A 16138-nucleotide genomic window follows, 5' to 3' on the forward strand; every position below is an offset into this window, starting at 1 on the left:
CTGGTCAGTATGATGTATTTCATGTACATTTTTAAATATTTTGTCATCGTTATTGCTAGTTATCATGACCGACCGACAGTCTGCAATTAGTTTTGCCATTTGAAATTGGAGATAGCCGATAAACGGCATCGCAACATCCAATCAAAAATGACGTTGCATCACATGAGCTTTCACAACCAAAATGACTTTTCCAGGTACAAAGCCAGATTCTCAAATGTCCACATTTCTCATCCATTTTCTCTCTTTGTATTGTAATATGCACATGTAGACTATTTGACAATGGCATCGTGTTGTTTGTAGTTCAAAAACAAAAAAACAATACAGTAATATGGGGTGCAACCTCAAAAAAAGCTGTTCTATAAAAATCCAAGCGTGCATTCTAAACACCGCGTCATTTCCTTTCCAATGGATCATGGCACCATTTATTTATTAAAGTTATGCATAACCTTCCAACATGATCATGTACAGTACATGTTGAACTTCATGACAGGATTAGAGAAGACAGATAGCAGGCAGTTAGGACGAGTGGTGGGCCCTCCTCCAGGAAGAGGAATGACACACCCGCAAGCAGGACCACCAAAAAGGACACAAAGAGGGGGAGGAAGAAGAGGATCACATCCATAAGGGGGGGAGGAAGAAGAGGAAGACGGCAACAGGACCAGATCAGAGTCCCGGCGACTCTTCATTCTAGTTCAACGCCACACAGGAAGTCAGTCGTGTGAAGTCCTCCATTTTGATGACAACGCAGAGAGAGAGGGGGGGGGGGGGGGGGTCTATACACGGACCTCTTTTAGGGGGACTACATTGCAAGAGAGGGTGAGCTTTGCTAACACTCACACCAAGCATGTGTGACTGAAGACGAAAAAGAAAGAAAGGAGATGCAGCCAAAGCAGCAACAGCATGCACGCAATGCAGGAAACAACTTTTTTTTTTTTCTTAAAAAAAAAATACAACCAAACAAAAGGAAAATAAATACATCTTGGGATAAAAAAAAAAAAAAATCTTAATACATTATCTTAAATTTTTCCTTTTCTCGCTTTGTGTTTCATATATCTAAATATATATATACATATCCTTTTATGTATATATATATGTGCTGTATATAAACCCACATTTCTTTGTACATTTTGGTATAAGTTCTCTTTCTTGCAGTGGGGGGGGGGGGGGGGGGGTTAAGGTGGAAATATGGGTGATTGCCTTGTGCTGATAGGGAGGCGACTCCGCCCCTTTAAGTCTCTTGTTCTTGGTAGCGACAAAAAGGACAAGAGGAGGGGTGGGGGGCAGAGGAGAAGGGGGGAGGGGGGGTCAGGCTCAGCAGTGAGAGGACAAGCTTATAGAAGGTCCACCATGTCCAGGACACACGCACACAACAAAGGTGGTAGCAATACTCTTAGGCCCCTCCCCCTCCGAGACAGAAGGTGCAGTTGAGACGTCCACTATCTCTTTTCTGCGGAGAGACAATGAGCAAAGAGACAAATGCTGTGAGACTCACGACATGTCAACACAAGCAATGGAGTTAAATAATAAAAAGTGGTAAATGTAAAATAAAAAATAAGTGGGCACACAGTTCTATAATATACAACATTAATTTCACCGTTTTTTATATATTTTTTAATTCATCTTTTTTTTTTTGAGGTGTCAGGCGATTGAAATCGTAATTAACCGCATGACTTCAATAGTTAACTCGCGATTAATCACACATTTTACATCTGTTCTAAATGTACAATAAAAATGTGTTTTCATACTCTCGTTAACATATATATATTTTTAAACTAATAGAAATATGGCTGCCTCTTAGTCATTGATACAGTAATTTCAGAATAATTCATAAAATTGAGTTAAAATTAAAACGATGTACTGTATGTACTGTAAAAAACTAGTGTGATATTGATTTATGTTGGGGTAATTTTTCTGCCACTAGATGGCATATTTGCATTTGTAAGACGCTAGTGACAGCTCAGTGCATTTTTCTTTTCATGTTAGGAGCTTTCTAATCTTTAACATTAAGTAACGTGGGAAATTATTTTACATTTTTTAAATTGTTAAGTACAACTTGACGCCAGTCTCCACAATATAAATTATATATTAATATTATTAATATTAATTAATTAATATTAATAATATTAGTATATCCTTTATAATTACATTCATCACTGCTAGCCTGCATCAGTCGAGTTACCTTTGTTTCCCTCGGAGTGTCTTTCCGGCCTCTGACGAAGATTATTGTACTTGGCTTCAACCTCCTGCAAGGTGGAAAAGAAGAATGGCGAGATCGTCCAATGTAAATATCCGTGATCGTTTTGGGTGATGGATACTTACCTTCAGATGGTTGAGGTTAGCCTGAAGGTTTCGCAGGTGAGACAGGACTTGTCTGCTAAAAGATGAGAGGCTGCCGGCGTGCGACGCCGAGGAAAACCTCAGATTGATGCCCGAGTCGGCAGCGCAGCCTTGCGATGCGCTCAGCTGCTTCCCGGCGGGCGACATGTCGTCGTCGGTGCTGCTCTCGCCTGGCCCGCCGTATCCTTCCAGGACCAAAAATCCTGCTGAGAAAGATTCATAGGACAGAGTGGCATAAGTGTTTAACTCATTCACTGCCATTGACGACTATAAACGTAAAAATTCATTAGAACTATTTATTTTAGTTTTAACAAGAGTATGAAAACCTAGAAAAAAATGTATTGTACATATAGAACAGATATAAAATTCCTGATTCAGCTTTTAATCGATTAATTAAAATGTTTATATATGTTCTAAGTGTAAAATAAAAAAATCTAGGATTTCATACTCTTGTTAACAAAAGTGGAAAAAATGTGAAACTAATAGAAATAGTCCAAATGAATTTTTGACGTCTATAGCCGTCAATGGCAGTGAATGAGTTAATTTGTTTCAGGAGCACAGTAAAAAAAAAGAAAGAAAAAAGTTTGTCTCTGAAATCACCATAATCTTCGGGAGAGTCGAAGAATCCCGTGTCGCCGGAGCCCAAGTCCTGGGCGGGGTCCTCGGTCTGGGAGTTGTTTCTCTCTGAGCCGTTGTGGACCATCACGCGCTTCTCCACGGGTGTCCTCAGGGAGGTGGTCCTGAGGAGGCGGGCCCCTGTGGAGCGCTTGGTTCGCTCTGCGGCCTCCTGCGACATGAGCTGCGTCACCAACACCTGCTTCAACGCTGACACTGCCGAGAAAAGAGAAACTTTAGTTCCAAACCAATCAACATTGTATGAAGTGCAACCTCCAAAGGCACCAACCACAATTTTCTGAAAAATATGCCACAAATATGCAAATCTCGCAAGACTTCATCTAAAGCGGGGGTCACCAACCTTTTTGAAATTGACAGCTTCTTTTTGGTTACTGATTAATTTCGAGGGCTACAATTTCACACACACACTCTTTAAGTAACAAATTTGCTCAAATTATTTAGGGATAAATCATCAACTCTATTTGCCTGCTAGCTTTTCTCCACAAACCCGATGATTTGGTCATATACTCCATTGCAATACTACAACAGTTTTTTTTGGTTTCTTTTTTTTATTGTCATAATAAAATTCACAGCAATGCAAGTGTGATTTAAAGATAAAAGCAAGATTTGATGCAGATTTTTTCCTTCTTCTTCTTTTTTTTTTTTTTTTAAAGAATACTAACGCAATAAAATAGACATGTGACTGGCGAGCTATTTTTAGAACAGGTATGCCCGCAGGCTACCCAACGGGTCCCTGGGGGCTACCTGGTGTCCGCAGGCATCACATTGGTGACACTTAATCTAAAAGCTGTGTTGCTTTTTCTTGTACCTTTTTTTTTTGTGATGACACCACCAATGCACAAATGAAACCACAGAACAAGAAATTGTATTTTTGATGGGAGGACACGGGAAAGGAGCTAGTTGCTCAATATTATATGAGTATAATTAGTCAATCTATTTACTTATTATGCTAATATTATATAAATAGGATGTAGCTGAAAGCGAAATGCTGATGAATGACATCAGGGAACCTATATACATAAATGTTATATTAAAAACAGCTTTCAACATGAAGCATGACACATTGGTAAAGGCAGAATTTTTTTTGTGTGCTCACATGTTTTTAGTGCTTCATCTGCTCTCGAGGGGAACACGTTAAAGGAGTCTGCGCTGCTGCCATCTTCAGTCCCTCGGTACGGAAGCTCTGGGTTGACAAAACCTTCCTCTTCCCCATCCTCTTCCTCCGCCTTCCCTGCCTCAAAAGGATTGTTGGAGGGTAGCGGGCTCGGAGTCACACGCCTCACGGCCGGACTGCTCTCTTTATCTGAGAAGATAGTCAGTGATAAGCTTCCTCCGAAGGAGTACAGTGAAGAAGAGCGTGAGCCCGCTCACCTGTGGACTGAGTGCTGCCAATGGATGTGCGATCCGGGTCTTTACTCAGTCTCTTAACACCGGCCGTGATGATCTCCACACCATCTTGCTCCCCACTGGCAAACAAATAGGGCCACATTAGCAACAATAAGATTACAGATTGAGGAAGGCTTTAAGAGGATCTGCTGTATTAAGATGTTGAATCGGCATACTCTGTCTGTGGCAAAGGTATGACGCTGTGGGGTTTGACTTTCATGGCTTCGGCTCTTTGCGTGATCAAATTCTGCCACCTGGTGGATGGAAAGAAAATAGCACATCCGCATTCCACTTTACCAGTAAACAATCAGTTGTTTGTAAAATAGAAGGACAAAAAAAGCCTCTAAAATTGAACAAAAGTTGTCGTACGTTCTCTGATCCGAGACCGTGGATGCCATCAGCTCATAGATCTGTGCACCGTTGTCAGACATGGAGAGCACAAAGAAGGATTTGTTGTCTGACAGGAGAGAAGAAGAAAAGTGACGTTGAAGCTCTTCCTGGAGGCATCCAATCATATTGCGAGAGGCGGGCCGCGAGCGAACCTGTAGCCACCGAGCGCACCAGCACAGTGTTGAGCTTGATGATGGGGCTAAAGATGTGCTTGGTGTCGGCGGTGCCCGCCAAGTTCTTGCTGTGACACTTGAGGATGAGACGCTCGTCTTGTTTTTGGAGCAGGACCAGGATGTCCTCCAGTAGGAGAGTGTAAAGCTCTGGGAGTGCACAGACAGACAGACGGATAGATAAGATCTATTGTCTGACGACGTGTGTGTTAATTACATTTTTAGATGACAAACCAATGGTCTTGTCCTTGTTGACTTTCCATGACAGCGGCCCCTCGTGCACCATTGTTTTCTTGGTTAGATCCAGGTTCTGATAGAGGAAACAACACAAGTTTAAAGTAAAGTAATTACTAGGGATGAGCGAGTACCAACACCATGTATCGGTATTGGGTCGATACACATCCTTATTTCAAGGTATCGGTACTTGTGACATTGTGGCCGTTTTACGATAATGAACTAGAAATTGGAAGAATAGAAAATTGCCATTGATTTCATGCAATGTCAAGGCAAAATGTTATACTGTGATATATAAGGCTAACTTGTATTTTTATTTTAAATTATCTTTCACAGTTTTTTTTTGGGGGGGGGGGGGGTAACACAAAAGTAATAGCGGTATCGGTGACTAACATATGATCTCTGGTTGCATCATTCACTTGAAACATGCTATTGTTCGCACGCCAGTGTTGACTTTGATACAATTTAAACTTTGGAGCAAACCAAAACAGCAGCACCTAGCGAGGAGAATCTCACCAGCAGCCACACAGTTGTTGTGAAGGAGTTGTGCATTATTGATAAAGTTACGTTACGCTGTGGAGAAACTCGAGTGTGGAAAATGTTGTTTAATAAGTTCTTATTTCTTTTATTACCTTTAGCTCCAGGATCATTGGGTTGTCTGTCTGCTTAAGGGAAGAAAGATCCAGTCTTCTCTGATAGTCCTCTAGTCTCTGTAGTAGGGAAAATAGGAGTTTTTTAAGAACTACATACAAGCTGCCAGAATGCGTCTGATGACTGAAAAACACCACACACACCTGCTTGTCTTCTGATTCCTTTACAGCCTGGTTGACATGATTGAGGATCTTTCGACAGCAGTCGGCTGCCTGCTTCACTTTGTCCTTCTCCACGGCATCATCTGAAATGTAATGACATTAGCGGTGAAATAAGGTCCCCCTCATGCAAATTTGTACTCCCTCCCAGCCATTAACCCCGTATAAATAAAACAGTTGGGCAATAGAACGGCATAAAACTTTGTTGTACTTTGCTGTTGGTGATTTCTCAGTGTGAGACCTGTACTGCAATGAACACGGGTGGGAGGGAGATGATGGCACAAAATAATGAGTAAGACATTTATTAAATTGTGCACCGCTGCTGCTGGACCATTAAAATGATAATCTCCTATCTGTAATTCGCTAATCGCTGGCATGATGCCATACAAAGCTTGGTTTTAATATTAGCGGTGCCACCCATTAGTGTGTGATTTGTTTGCATAAGAATGTACTCTTAACAGTGATATCATTAAGGCAGTGAGCGGGCCACATGCATGGGGATTTACCTGTGTACTTGGAGATGTTGTCCAGCAGCAGGGGATACTTTGTGAACCGCAGCATCTCGATGGGAATAATGTCCTTCAGCTGCAGCCGCCGGCACAATCGGTTACTTTGTGCCTCCTGAGAAGCACGCCGGGTCCATTTTAGCACACAGAATGCAAATGACAGCATGAATAATTGAGAGCGTTCATACTGTAAGGCTCCTTTATGTTTACAGCAAAATGATCGTGTCAGCTCATTACCTGGATGAACGAAATGAAGCGCGAGTCTTTCTTCTGCTTGGTCTTGATGATCTCCAGAGCAAAAGGCTGATTACTGCAGAACGTCCCCACGGCCTGCTTGATCTTCTCCTCCTCTCCGCCACTGAACTGTAAGCAGCCACACCGAGATGGCAAGGGGGCAAATACAGACAGACAGTGGGCTCAGTTAATGTGGGTCAGGGGCAGTCGCCATGGTGACCGTGTTTAACCACCACATTGAGCAGGAACTCTCAGAAGGGGGGCCAGGCTTACGTTCTCATAGCAGAGACAAGCTTAAATGTAGACTAGGCCCTCGGGAGGGAGCGTTTAGCCTACTTATGCCCTGTAGAGACATTTTAGACAAGCTTGCCTGCTGATACGTGGCTAAGCTACATTGCACATAACACTCATTTGGTGATGCGGTTAAGTCAGCCAAATGTGGGGCATCGTTTGACATGACCACCGATCGGGAAAAGAGCTTCCATTAAACATTCACTGTCGTAGCACTACTTTTTGCATACACAATTTAAATATTAAACAAGGAAAGAAAACAAATCTGATCGTCATGTTCCTAAGTACACAAATGTTCACAATGACCAGATGTGAGAGTAAGAAAAGCAATCGCATGTTTTCTTTTGCCATCACGCAATTTCACTCTTCTTCTGTAAAGCGAAAGCAGAAATGCTATTTCAGCTTGAGAACTGTACTCACCCAGGAGAGCAAGTCGTCTCCTATCTGATCAATGACCGATGACTCGTTTCGTTTCCGAACTGCTGCCATTTGCTCCAAAATGGAAACTGAATTGAAAAGCAAAAGCAAGAAGTTAGTCAAGAGTGCGCAGGGGTGTTGAGTGTGTGTAAGCGCGCACCATGTAGTTGAAGAATCTCCTCCAAGTTGGTGAAGATGTTTTTGATGTCGGCAGGAGGCAGGATGGCATCTTTTGAAAGCTTCTGGTAGAAGACGTGATCCAAAACTCTCAGCATCCGAACGTGTGCACGCTCCGTGTAAAATAGCTCTGGAAACCCCAAGTAAATGTTAATTAAAGAAAATAAATATAGGATACATGGTTCCCAAAGCTCAATATTATGTTTGTTTGGTCTCTTTAAGACTACATGGAGATTTCAGTGCCTCACCATTGATAACTTCCTGTCTCTTGATTTCAAGAGGTCTGAGACCTGCCAGAACCTCCCGTCCCACCAGCTGCTGCCAGTTGAGGGGGTCATGTTCCGAGTCTGTTCCTTGGTCATCCTCGCTCTGGACATCAGTAGGTCCCAATCCTTCCAGCCTTGCAAAGACAAAAATGGACCGTTCACCACAGCACTTCTAGATTCCCAGAAATAACAGCAAGAAACATAATCTTACCTTCTGATGGCCTTTGGTGTTCCCTCATGGGTTCTACAACATAAACAAAGAAATGAGTGATCAAGCAGCAACTACCTCCCAGCTCATGTATGAGTGTGCTTATTATGCGTTTATTTTGTTACCGTTTCTTCAATAAAGTGATTGAAAATGCACCAGCGTCTATGTCTATCCTTGACTACTTGCAAGGGCTTGAGATTCTAAAAAAAACATTTGCTCAAATAGGTAGGCTATATTAAATTATCTAATATCAATATCTTGTGTTGGTCATCGTAGACGTATTGTTGTGATATTTTAGTTCTGACCTGCAGTAGACATTACACTTTATCTTCTTATTTAAGTGTGAAAATATCCCAAAATTGTGGTCATTCTCCCTCTTTTACACACTCTTTCCTTCTCCTGCCTCGCTGCCATCAAGCCCCCACCCCCAAAAAAGGGGGATCACAGTAGAGTTTTGAGGCAAAAATTTAGCTTAGAAATGTTATTGTTACTGAAATATTTGATGAATCGTTCCAGCTCGAGTTCACCCTCAAATCTAAGTCTTAACTCATTCTCTGCTATTGACGGCTATAGATGTAAAACATTTATTTGAACTATTTCTATTAGTTTACATTTTTCCCACTTTTGTTAACAAGAGTATGAAAACTTAGGGAAAAAAATATTGTACATTTAGAACAGATATAAAATTTGTGATTAATCGTGAGTTAACTAGTGAAGTCATGCGATTAATTGCGAAAAAATTTAATTCTTAATAATCTTTTCTTCTTTCTTCTTCTTAAAAAAAAGTAATTTAAATTTAATAGTCTTTTTTTTTAAAGAAAAGATTATTAAAAATTAGGGGGCGTCGGACAATACATTTTTTAAAATCATAATTAACCGCATGACTTAACTAGTTAACTCACGATTAATTCCAAATTTTATATCTGTTCAAAATGTACGATAACATTTCATACTCTTGTTAACAAAAGTGGGAAAAAATGTTAAACCAATAGAAATAGTTCAAATGAATTTTTGACGTCTATAGCCGCCAATGGCAGTGAATGAGTTAATATGAAAAAGCAAATTAGCTAACTGATGCTAGTGTGAATGTTCAGGCACCTGTCAGTTTCTCTGTCATCCTCTTGGAGTTGGTCCAGGCTGTAAAGGTCAAAGTGCGATGCAGGGTATGATAGCCCATCAAGGGGGTCAGACTGAAGACCGTCGCTCAGCCTGGTGGGGCCTGAAGTTGGAGTCCCACCTAAGAATCAAGAAAATTTTTACTTAGGAAATCTCACTCGCTCCTCCTACTCAAACTCACCGGTTTATCTTACCTGAGTCTGTGTCTCGACCACCATCAGAGGTGGTGCTATTTGGGGATGAGGTGGTGACAGATGAGGGGTGTGTGAGCTCAGAGCCCTCGCTGGATTGGCTGCTCCTCAAACGACCCCCATCCGGTTGCTCGCTGGCCCCAAGACTAGGCTGAGACAACTGTTTCTGGGGCTTGGGCCGACCGTCAAGGGCTTTGCCCACTTTGTGCAAAGAGGACAGCAGTCAGAATCTCAACAGGCATCTGAAGTGAGCTTGTAATTTTTAATAACTCACCTGACGCTGCTTCAATGCGGCTCGGTCGACGCTGAGGTCCGAGGATACTGGGAAACCTGGGCTTCTTCACCTTCTCTTCGCCATCCTTTTCTGTCTTAATGCTTTTCTATTAATAAGGAATTCACATGGCAAAAAAAAAAGTCAGGATGGTGAGATAGGAGACACTGTTACAAATAGGTAGAGAGACTACCTTAATTTTAGGTAGGAAGTTGATCCGGACCCGTTTTGACTCCAGACTGCGAGGTTCCTTGACCCTCACACCAAGGTGCTTCATGTATGTATAAATGACATACTGCATTGTAGTGCTGAAGAGAACAAAAAAGTGAACCCAGGAGCTTGTGATATAGAAAACAAAGTAATGCACAAAGATCACAGAGCCATGACTGTGACTTGCACCATATGTCAGCGCATGCCATCTGGGAAAAGCTTCCAACATATGGCGGTGCACAATCGACTGTTTCAATCATTTACATTATTTAATTACTTAATGTAAACATACTGTATCCATACACTGTTTAATTTTTTCGTTTTTAGGGATTTTTTCGGTTAGTATTTTGAAAGAAAAAAAATCTAATCAAAATTAAGTGCTGTAATGCAAATGTTGAAATGATGAAAATATGAATTGCATGCCTCCACAGATGGTTGGATCCATAAGTGATCCTCTTAATACATTCATATAGTACACATAAGTGATCCAAACCATTTAAATCATCTTACCACTTCTCCTCTTCTGTCGTTTGAGCAGTCACCCTACAAAGATAAATATTGTGCCTCATTGAGTATACACTAATTCTAATTACCAAGTCTATTAAGTGTTTTCATGTTGCTGTGTTGATTTGCTTCACTTACAGAATATCCTCTATCTTGGTTATGATGTTTTCAGCATAGCTGCGTTCACGCTCAAGGGTGCCACGATCTCTCACGCGTTCTTGGTCCAGCCTGCCCAGCTCCACTTCAGCAACTGTTAAGCCCATACTGCGCTTTTGTCTACGTGTACAAACATGTAATGTTATGTAATGGGTTGATAAAATCTCTGGAAAATACATCGATATCTGACCCAAGTGTACCTGAAATCCTCAAGGTTCTTCTGGATGTCAGGGAGCAAAGAATCCTGGAGTGTTTGAACATGCTGTCTGTTTATTTCCTCTGGGATCAATTCTGTCCGCCGCCGATCTGCAAACACATGCATTTCACATATGCTGAAGGCCTAATTGGCCTATTTTGATATGTGCATTTGCATCAAACCAGCTGAAGTACTTAAAGCTAAAGAACAAATATAGAGCCCCATTATATTAGAGAATAAATACAGAGTAAGACTGACCAAGATCAGCAGAGATGGATTCCGGAACGGCCACTTTCAAGTGCTGAAAGAAAAAGGCCAACTGTGAAATGCCTGGGATGATAGCAATAGTCAAACCACATATCTTTTTGATAGAATAAGGTCAGGGCTTACAGCTCCCCGATCAATGAAGAAGGTATGGAGGTCCATGAACACCCGTCTGGTCTCTTTGGAGTTGGTCTGCTTGTACAAGTCAGCATAGAGGTAGCACAGCTAGGACCAAAAATAAAGAATGAGAAACACAAACAAAAACAAAGCGCTCCGACTGAATCAAAACAAAATGTGTTGAGTGTCGTACCACTGGGGCCGGATCGAATTGCGATATGACATGATGCATGAAGGCTGCGAGGTGGGCGGGCCGAGACTTGAGCTGCTCAATGCTGGTAAAGCGGTTACACTGGCCATTTGTCTGAAAGAAAAACAGACACATAGTAAGATGTAATATTATCTGTTCATTGTAGGGCAGTGAATGTCTATTTTGCAATATACCTGCTCTTGGTCAGAATCAAAATAATCGTCCTCCGCTCCAATAATATGCGAGACGAGACGAGAGGAGGAAATGCTGACAGTGGTGGGAGACAAAGAGTCCTAGGCAGCAACACAGTTTGACATTGTGAAATTAGTGCTTCCTTATAATAATCTTCTGACTACTGTGCAGTTGGACATTATATTAGAGGTGTTTGACAATCTTATGCAAGCTCTGAAGCGGGAGAATTTTTGAGTTGCTATGAATATGTACCAGATCTGTGGCATCCTCCGTCTCTGGGGAGTGGCAGGAGTTGAAGCTGTTCCTGGGTGTGCTCTTTGGACTCGGGCAGGACAACTCCCTCTGGCAAAAACTCTCTGGAGAGACGAGTCCAAATCCAGAAATCTGTAGGTAGAGAGGCAAATAAACTTCACTCACAATTAACCCTTTTATTTCCTTAGCAATCAAAACTGAATTTGAGTGAAGAATAGAGCTGCTGTATCATTTCAAAGACACTTGTTGTTTTTTGTGTACCAACTTACAGGTGTGCTGCTCCACGACAAGTCAGCACTTTGGTCTCCCGCTGCGAAAGTGTGCTCAGTCTCAAACATGCTACCATCATCTGCATCTCCACCTGGAGCAGCCTCCTATATGACCACAAAGACATTCATTTGTGAATAAATTGAATACTGTACATCACGACAGCATACATAAGGAAAAGTCTTCAAAAATGCTTAATATTTAATATAATAAAAATAGTGACAATAATTTAACCGCAACAACGTAGACAACAACACACAGCGAGTAACAAACCATATTTGCTCAAATTGATCAAATAATGGACTGTGCTACTGTGTGATAGGTTAACATGAATAAATGAATGCTACAAAAAAAACAACTCAAAAAGAAAAATTCTCAGGTGGTAGGACTGTGAATTTAATTGAAATTCAATTACAAGTTCAATTATTACGCTTAGCAATTACAAAATCGGCATAATCATAAACAAAAATAAAAGATTATTCATACTAATTTTGAGTTGTTGGAATTTATATATTTGTAACTTTATTATTTTTTTAAATTCCTAATTTAATAAAGTTTGTTTGGTCCAAAGGGTACTGGGGTAATGATAGAGTTTCAAAGACAATTATTTGTCTTAATATTTTTTATATGTTTTTTTTCTTTATTTTTTAAAAACTAAACTCCAAATGATTGTCTTAATTGTGATTTCAATTATTACCAAATGAATCGTGATGAATATTTTATTTGTAATTGAGCAGTCCAATCAGGTAGTGGTTTTAAAATTTATTTTTGTTGTTTGATTGTTTAATGGAGTCAAAAGAAACCGGATGGCACCAAAGGTGCCCGCCAGAGGTGGCATGAGAGTGAATACACAAGCCTCAGGTCATTACTTAATTTGGAAAAAAACAAACAAAACATATACAGTATATAATAATATGTATTTTTATATTATTATTATGATGATAAAAAAGGCACTCAGGCCAGTAACCAACCCCCTAGCGATGACATTAAGTACTACGGTAGATAAAGATGGTACGGGCACAATAGAGTGGCTTTCCACAGAAGCCTAATCCTCAAATAAGATTAGGATTAACGTTTGTCTGGAGTCTAAATGCTCTACACTGACTCGCACAAAGATCTCACGGATGTTGCTGTAAAGTCGAATCTCTTGATACCTGACTGTTTGTTTGCAGGTATGATCAGTCCTACCTGCGTTGCGCCAGTGGCCTTGAAGAGCTGACCCTGCAGCTGCGGAATGTGTTTCTTAGCTTCCTGGTTGTCTTTCAGTAGTTTGGGGGAGGGGTTTCTGCCGTACTCTTCCTTCATCGCCTGGAAAGCAAAGGATGTAGAGTTCAAACAACACACTGCAAGCAATAGAAGCCCCTTAGAATTCTAGATCTCATTTTGTATGTCCATAAAACATGGTAAGTCATTCATAAGCACCCATTGAGGTGTGGAGGCGAGCCGGTCATGAGGACTGTACGGGCGTTCTGCTGCAGGCGAGTTTGGGGAGGAAATGGTAACGCCCAGCATTTCAGACTCGGCTTCAGACAGGGGGATCTGGGCAAGCCCCGGAGGGCGACCCAATACTGTGAGGGCCACATAGGAGCCCGCTAGAATAGGTGGAAATTCAATATTACACCAAGTTTAAATACTGTCTATTAGTACAATTTGTTGAAAAGCAACTTACACTTGATAAGCTTCACCACTGCAATGTGGTTTGAATGTGTAACGAGGGTTCCATTAACCTGAAACACATCAGCAGCATTGCGTACACTAATCACACAAACCTTTTTCTAAACAAAACATTCAAATCTGGGTAAAAACAATGACTGGCCAGAAGGTGGCAGACTACAGCCTGTTTAGACATTTGGATTTAGCAGTAAAAGGGGGAAAAAACTGTTGCAAAATAACACTACCTTGATGATCCTGTCTCCTGTCTGAACGCCTGCCCGCATTGCAGCACCATCTGACAAACACAGTGATCAGAGCATTAAAAAAACAAAACATAGAAATAAAGAAAAGGAAAACAAATTGGTTTAGGTGGTACACTTATCAAAATACTACTCTGACAGATCAAAGCGGCTATTTGTGTATCACAACAGTTGTTATCGTTCAAGAAGGACTTGTTTTACAGCTCCGCCCCAAAGCAAAGGATTTAGGTACTGTATGAGACAGGTTTATTACAGTTTCTGTCAAAACTGAAACAGTTTTACTTCTCATGACTCGCATGAGACAGCTAATCTTAGAGGTAGGAACATTGACTTGTTTCACTTTAAGAATGAACTACACTTGACTTGTATCTACAGATTTTTTTTTAAGTCAACACTAAATGAAACTAAAGTCAAGTCGACGTCAACTTAGTTGCTGATGACGTCAATGAAAAATTTGTAGTAGTATAAAAAGAAAAAAATCACGAGAGACTGCTTTGCATGAATCTATATTCACCGACACTGGGAGCATTCATACATTGAATTCATGCAGAACCTACACTTTAGAACACAAAGCGTATGAGCGTGAGCTGGGTGCAGACCCGCCAGCTGTCGCATGATGGTAATTCCAGCCAGGGGGAAGAAAGAAAAAAAATCCTTTCACCTGGTCTGCTCGTCTGTGCGACAGCCAGGTAATCTTTTCACAACTTGGCCATACGGAAACGCATCCTGGGCTACTGCAGCAGCGTGTTCTGCATGATGGGAATTTACGGTATTTGCAAATAAACGGACCTCTTCGTGTGCGGTGGAATAATTCCCTGCTCTCCCTCCACTTGGATAGCGTTATTAGAAGACATTTTAAATCAAGTAGGTGACTTTTTTATTTATTTAGCACACTCATTTGTTGCTGCAAGTGGCTCAACCTCCTCCTCAAGCCAAGTAAGCAACTATTGTGGAGTAGTTAAGTTGAAAAATTGACTAGTCAACTAGTCTGTAAAACATCTAATGTACAGTACATCAAATCGGCGCAGCCTTATTTAAGTGTTCATTCAGAAAGCAAAGAGCAGTCAAACAAAGAGAGCGATGACAGTCCTCTCTCTGTGACCTGATAACAATACACATCGTCCCCCGCAGACGGCAACACACTGCCAGTGACCGCATATCCTGGCAAAGGCCACCATTAGGAAGACTGCACCTGATAATGCCGCTTATATGTAGCAACTCAGGAAACACAGACAATCCGCAGCTTCAACGGCGCGTCAAGAGTGTCAGAGGCGGCGGCGGCCACGACGTTCCCTGCGGCAGTTATTGTAACTAAATAATGAGAATCGTTGCGAGTCTCCTGTCACCTTCTTTGACAAGCTGCACAAACACCGGATTGTCCCCACTGACTGTGAGCCCAAAGCCATTTTCGTCTTTCTGGATGATGACACATCGCTGGACCAGACCTGCAAGTGAGACAGAGACACAAAATAGAAAAAAAAGAAAGAAAAGAAATCAAGTCTTACTCAAATGGCAAAACATTCTGTTCTAGCTTCCCATTTCGCACACATTTGACATGCTAGTAATTCACTTTCTTCCTCTACGTTATTTTATAAAGTAAAAGGAGCAGCTGTCATTATACTTGTCATTTGTGATCACATATAACTTCAGCTTAGTTGTGTAAATAATACATTTAACATTTTGCTTGTAAATAATAAAGGTTTTATGATTTTAACAGTCTGAACTCACCAGCACATACAAATTGGAAGTCAACCAGTCTGACACACTGTGTTCAATTATGGAGGATCTACTATAGTATGTTTTGTATATAGAAAAGAACAGCTGCATAATGTCTTTATGATAAGACAGGAAATTGTTTAAACTCAGCTACATAAAAACAAACCAGTAAAAATGTTAAATTATCATTATTATCATTCGGATGCAAATGCCTTTTGCCATGAGTTTGTTTTGGAGGATGCCTGAAAGTGATCTTGCGATCCAGACATTGCTGCTTGTTTTCTCACAGCCTAAAGGGGGAAACGGTTCTTCTCGGGTTCTTAACGCATGGTTTCATTAGCATGGCTAAAAGAAATTAGTGCTTATCTAACGTTTGTGTGATAACTGGATTGGACCGGACAAAACACACAGAAAGGTGAGACAATGTAAAGAATTGTATAAGGACCAACATCGAGATAAAAAGCGGATTTTGAACAAATATCTTATCTTAGAAAGTAGATTATTCAAAAGTGACCCAGTGTA

The 16138-nt window shown here is 41.0% G+C and overlaps 1 protein-coding gene across 2 annotated transcripts in view; it reads right to left on the reverse strand.

Annotated features, from left to right (window-relative positions):
• Nucleotides 1–394: 394 nt before the first annotated feature.
• The window catches only part of arhgef12a (Rho guanine nucleotide exchange factor (GEF) 12a), a 36659-nt gene continuing 20915 nt past the window's right edge, over nt 395–16138 (reverse strand). For both annotated transcript variants that reach the window (XM_077565940.1, XM_077565939.1), the window contains 36 exons: nt 15247–15345; nt 13886–13935; nt 13657–13714; nt 13410–13579; nt 13176–13295; nt 11990–12094; nt 11721–11852; nt 11471–11569; nt 11280–11390; nt 11096–11194; nt 10964–11006; nt 10710–10815; nt 10492–10629; nt 10360–10392; nt 9833–9947; nt 9643–9748; nt 9372–9569; nt 9160–9298; nt 8065–8097; nt 7836–7987; nt 7571–7717; nt 7414–7499; nt 6706–6831; nt 6469–6583; nt 5948–6048; nt 5786–5863; nt 5154–5229; nt 4902–5069; nt 4729–4816; nt 4536–4613; nt 4345–4439; nt 4070–4276; nt 2938–3168; nt 2320–2543; nt 2180–2243; nt 395–1447 (listed from right to left, as the gene is read on the reverse strand). In XM_077565940.1, the coding sequence (XP_077422066.1) occupies nt 1437–1447; nt 2180–2243; nt 2320–2543; nt 2938–3168; nt 4070–4276; nt 4345–4439; nt 4536–4613; nt 4729–4816; nt 4902–5069; nt 5154–5229; nt 5786–5863; nt 5948–6048; nt 6469–6583; nt 6706–6831; nt 7414–7499; nt 7571–7717; nt 7836–7987; nt 8065–8097; nt 9160–9298; nt 9372–9569; nt 9643–9748; nt 9833–9947; nt 10360–10392; nt 10492–10629; nt 10710–10815; nt 10964–11006; nt 11096–11194; nt 11280–11390; nt 11471–11569; nt 11721–11852; nt 11990–12094; nt 13176–13295; nt 13410–13579; nt 13657–13714; nt 13886–13935; nt 15247–15345 (4001 nt within the window). In that variant the 3' untranslated portion in view covers nt 395–1436. The remainder of the gene's footprint in view (nt 1448–2179; nt 2244–2319; nt 2544–2937; nt 3169–4069; nt 4277–4344; nt 4440–4535; nt 4614–4728; nt 4817–4901; nt 5070–5153; nt 5230–5785; nt 5864–5947; nt 6049–6468; nt 6584–6705; nt 6832–7413; nt 7500–7570; nt 7718–7835; nt 7988–8064; nt 8098–9159; nt 9299–9371; nt 9570–9642; nt 9749–9832; nt 9948–10359; nt 10393–10491; nt 10630–10709; nt 10816–10963; nt 11007–11095; nt 11195–11279; nt 11391–11470; nt 11570–11720; nt 11853–11989; nt 12095–13175; nt 13296–13409; nt 13580–13656; nt 13715–13885; nt 13936–15246; nt 15346–16138) is intronic.

This window comes from Vanacampus margaritifer, chromosome 5, assembly GCF_051991255.1.
Source record: "Vanacampus margaritifer isolate UIUO_Vmar chromosome 5, RoL_Vmar_1.0, whole genome shotgun sequence".
NCBI classification, from domain to species: Eukaryota; Metazoa; Chordata; class Actinopteri; order Syngnathiformes; family Syngnathidae; genus Vanacampus; species Vanacampus margaritifer.